Source organism: Habropoda laboriosa, unplaced genomic scaffold, assembly GCF_001263275.1.
Source record: "Habropoda laboriosa isolate 0110345459 unplaced genomic scaffold, ASM126327v1 scaffold486, whole genome shotgun sequence".
Taxonomy (NCBI): Eukaryota; Metazoa; Arthropoda; class Insecta; order Hymenoptera; family Apidae; genus Habropoda; species Habropoda laboriosa.
In genome coordinates, this window is record NW_017100724.1 from 991302 (window position 1) to 996232 (window position 4931).

The 4931-nt window shown below is 37.6% G+C and overlaps 1 protein-coding gene across 1 annotated transcript in view; it reads right to left on the reverse strand.

Moving 5' to 3' along the window:
• Window positions 1-1139: 1139 nt before the first annotated feature.
• LOC108577062 (metastasis suppressor protein 1) overlaps window positions 1140-4931 on the reverse strand; it is a 4707-nt gene continuing 915 nt past the window's right edge. The window contains 11 exon segments of the mRNA XM_017940157.1: window positions 1140-1791; window positions 1876-2243; window positions 2316-2455; window positions 2525-2818; window positions 2901-3054; window positions 3190-3318; window positions 3539-3838; window positions 3923-4203; window positions 4322-4413; window positions 4493-4577; window positions 4775-4922. Of these exon segments, the coding sequence (XP_017795646.1) occupies window positions 1140-1791; window positions 1876-2243; window positions 2316-2455; window positions 2525-2818; window positions 2901-3054; window positions 3190-3318; window positions 3539-3838; window positions 3923-4203; window positions 4322-4413; window positions 4493-4577; window positions 4775-4922 (2643 nt within the window).

Sequence of the window (4931 nt, forward strand, 5' to 3'; positions counted from 1 at the left end):
TACACAAAGAGACAAAATCCCTTCAAATACGAAGATGAATACGAACGGCCAGATGGTCAAAACCGGATTCCCTGCTGGAAAATTGCAGATGTCGCGAAATCAACGACGCATGGCTAACTACAACATGAAAAAGTATCAAGAAGCTCCACTTCCTGAAAGTTAGGCTGATGATCAAGAGCCCAAATTCCTGACCGCCCCCGCAAGCCGCGTGGAAACAATGAGCGGCAGAAGAGCCGCGCCCAAAACTGGCACGCAAGCAGGAAGCAAAAGACCGAGGCAAAAGAAGCGGGTCCTAAAGAAATTCGAGACCCCGCAGAGCTCACCGCCGGAGTGGTGAAAGCATCCAAAGAACGTATCGTGGATGAACCACTCTGGCAGGAGGGTCCCTATTCCGGGACTCATCCGGTCAGGAGGATATACAGTCATAATTTGGACTTTTCAACTTTCCCCCTACTGTGTGAACGCGTCTACGCTGACTTGGAGGCAGAGAACCCTCGCCTCCGGTGTGAAATGCCATACTGTGCATTTCAGCACGTGATGACGAGTCAACTGAACGCCATACTGATCGATCATGTCCGTACCATAAATGCTGAAGACAGATACAGTGATGAGGCTAGCCCACTGAATCTTATCCCAGACACTATGTATACGCCGACACCGATCATGGAGTACTTTAAATCAATCGTCAACACTACAACTCCTCAAGGCGATCTCGTCAAAGTGAATGTGCCTGACGTCGCTATCCCAAAACAGAGAGTCCCTCTGTCCCTATATAATATATATATATAAGACTCATTAAAATATACATTAACAATGGATTTAATATAGAGCTTGTCCTTTCTAAGTAATTTTAATGAAATTAAACACGGTATTAACCGATTCGTGTAAAGAAATTATTTCGTTCTTTCAATTTGACGTTAATGCATTAAAGTGCAAACTGATTATGAATTATCGAATGTACGTTCGTAAAGGTACATATATGTCATTACCGCATGACAAGAGCCATTTTATTTGACGACATAAACATATTATTGTTCAAAATCGATAATGCATGTTGCGATTGCTGTAACAATTGCAAATGCAACTCAGATGTATCAGATATAGCAGAGGAACTTACATGAATGTTGGTATTACAATACTCAATAAATTTTAGGTGCCGAACGATCATTAATGGGACCACTGGTTTTTCTTAAAGAAGTACCTTTTCGTATTTGATCCATGAGAGAATCTCTGACTTGTAAAGGATCCATAATAGGTACACGATTACCCATTATACGTCTCACACTTGCTGATCTACTCGTTGTATTATTCCCTTGCAAACTTTGTTGTTGTTGTGCTAACTTAGCATTTAATGTTTCAAGAAAGCCAGATGATGTCTTAGAATTTTTACTTATCTGTTGTTCAATGGAGTGCTTTCTAGAAGACTTAGGGCTATTACTTGTATTGTTACCACTCGTGGTATTACCTGTGCTGCTAATGAGTTTCGCACTGAGAACTGCCATAAAGCTTTGACCAACCCCTCCCGGACCTTGCCCTTGAATATTTACAGCCGCGTTGACCGCAGTCATTTGTGTAGTATTTGAGCCACGTTCTTGAGAAGCTGAACGAATTGCTGCGCATGAACGTTCGACGGAAGATCGAGTTACTTGCAATACAGCATTATGTGGTAATGTAGCAGATGAGTTGTTATGCGCTTGTGCTTGCCCTGTAGCCTTTCGTAAGAGAGAAGGGCTAGCAGGAGTATGACGTAACTCTGTAAGGGTCCTTACTGTTTCTGATACTGAGATAGATCTGCAATATATTACGTTATGCTAACGTCCTAGATGCCGCATAAGTACTTCACTTCGACAGAAATAAAACAGAATTGCCTCTTACCGTTGAGGAGTAGGACTGGCTGTAGGTGAAGAACTTTCTAACAAAAATGCTGGTGGCGGAGGAAGATTTTCAGCTTCGTCGCAAGTATGATCAGTGCGTTCATCACTCGAACCTGATGAAGGATTATTAAACGTTGCACTTATAATAGTAGATGTACGTCTTGTTGGTGGAAGGGGTTTATTCGCTTGCTGCATCGATCCTCTACGAACTGTTAAAGTAGGTGCAGCACCAGGTACGTTCCACGAATTCTCATTTTGATTATGAAGCGAATGAGAATGTGGTATAGTAGTTTGACTTCCATATCCACTACTAGATTCGACACTAGATTCTGATGTTTGACTTCCACCATCTTTTTCCATAACTTCAGTCTATAAATGCGTTTGTGTAAGCACCAGTAGTTAGAAAAATCTATATGTCATTGCATATACCGCAATATGTACCTTTTCAGTTCCTGGTGCTGATAGTGATGCAGGAGGTGGTGGTAACGGTAACTGCATCTCTTGAGCGCGGCTTGCAGCAAGATTTGCTAATTCATGCATATTCACATACATTGGTTGCTGAAGTTGATGACTTGCTAATTCTGTATTATACCATAATATTATATACCATCTTTCGAACATTAGTATAAATGATAAAGAATAATAGAGACCTTTTGCTAAATGTGCTGGAAGTGGCAACTTGGGTTTGCCTCGAGGACTTCCAGGAGGTTCATTTTTCACGGAAGCTGATGGTCGTTCTAAACTGGAACATCTGTTCGGTATAGGAGGACGATTACTACCATTATTCCTACGCAATTGTACTCTGGATGTTTGTTGATTAGAGGAAGAACATGAAGAGGAAGAAGAAACTGGAGAAGCGGGTTGACTATGGCAACAGCCACTATTATCTGGAGCTTGGAATGTGTAGACGCTGAGTGCTGGTCTTTGATGGCCTTTCTCATAAGCTACAATGATAGTTGGTATTATATTACAAACAATGAATGATATTTTTCTTTAAATATAAATTTCAAACAATAATTTTCTTACCTGAAGAGATTGTATGCGGTCGTTCGTTGATTGTGTTCTGATTTTGCCTATCGAATTGGACTGATGTTTCCTGTAAGTCAGGCCAAGTAGCAGTAGTTACAGGTCTTGTTGTAGTACCAGTATTTTTATTAGTTTGAGAAGACACATTTGATACCTAGGACAACACAGTTTAACCTCAACAACATAACTAAAACATTAAACTCAGAAAATACAATGCTTTGATTCACTGTTGCAAATAAAAAAGAAATGTGTGAAGTGCTAGCAGGCAACTAGTTTCTAGCAACCTTACCTGATGTTCAGAAATTGGTTGTGTATACAATGTGTCCTGAGAAGTAAAGCCGGAGTCACGGGAACTACCATTTACCAAGTGGCGCAGCGTCATCATACCACTGATGCTGGAGGGCCTGACACCGACAGACTACAACGAGTACAACATCGACTACCACATACACTAAGCTGATGCCAAATGGCATATATATGCTATGATCTACAAGCAACTACTTGCTTGAAATACGGCTAGTGCATAAACAGTAAAACTAGTATGCCATGCATTATAAAGGCTGACATTCTTAATACAATGATTAAGCAAAAGGGAAGAAAACTTAATATCAATTCTTTTATGCTGTTAATGTTTTCACCTGAGACAGTGATCTATGCCAAGGATGTCCAGATGGACTTGGATGGCTTTTACAAGAACCACTGCTGCTACTTGTTAAAGAGCTGATTGAACACATTGAACTTTTCCTTGATCCAAGAGATAAAGAAGGACTTGAAGGAGGTGTAGCAAGAGACCATTGTGCAACATCACAACCTTTTATGTCTGTTATCACTTGTTCTGATGCAGGAGGCAAATGATGTGGAGAGGCTGCATGTCGTTGTAATTGATCAGAAACCTCTTGAAGGTGAGTCAGTTCCATTAACATTGCAATTTCTTCATCCTACGTTTTTTTGCACATGTTATTAAAACTTTTATTTGGAATTATATTCGTAATCATTTAGTAAATACAATTAATTTTACTAACAAGTACTGGTTTCAAAAATCTAGCAAGAAGACAATATCTGCCTCTTTCTTCAAGAAGAGCTGCACGAACGGCTCTTCTTTCCGTTTCTTCTAAGCTTAAACGTTTTTCTTGAACAACAGCAGCAGAAGATTCTAGCATTCGATTCAATTCAATATCTCCTGATGATGTTCCATGGCTTTGTACGTGTCCTTGTAAGTGTTGACCTTTACGTGCTTTTTTCTTTTGCAAGCGTAATGTATCGGTAGATCGCTTTCTTAATTCTGTTTTTGCTTTTTTATATTCTGAAATTAACATAATTTTAGAAATATGTACTTATTTCTAAATACGTTTGAGATATACTTTAATAATTTTGTTAAATTTGATTAAGAAATTTATTGGGAAGTAAACTATTCTACCAACCTTTGGCATGTTCCTTATCTAAATTTATTAAAGATTTTTTCCAATCTTCTAGTTTTTCTTGAAGAGGCAACACCAAGCAATCCATAATAGCACTATTAAGTATGTTTAAATTAAATTTTCATTTAATGCATAAACTCCAAAAATAATTGAAATATAATAAAAGAAAATTACCTAGTGAATGATTTCATACGTGTTTCTACAGCTTTATGTCTAAGACATATCCGAGTTAAAGCAGTTCCAATTTCTTTTGTTGCTCCTTAATTGTAAATATTTTTTAATTTTACATTTGTTTTTACAAATAAGGGGATTGAAAAATATATAACTGAATTAGATACTAAGAACTAACATTTTAGAGCAATTACCATAACAAGTTTTGTAAATTAATGTTGTATAAGCAAATATTAATATGATCATTTATAATAAATAGAAGGGACTATGTATAAAACAAATTACCTCTTGCATTAGTTGCAGCATCAGCAATTTTTTGAAAAGTATCAAGATATGCAGAAATAGCTAGAATAGCAGCCCTAAAAAATAAAAATTAAATTAAACATATATTATTAGAATTTATATTTGAAATACAAGTTTGTAATAAATTTTACTTTTATTT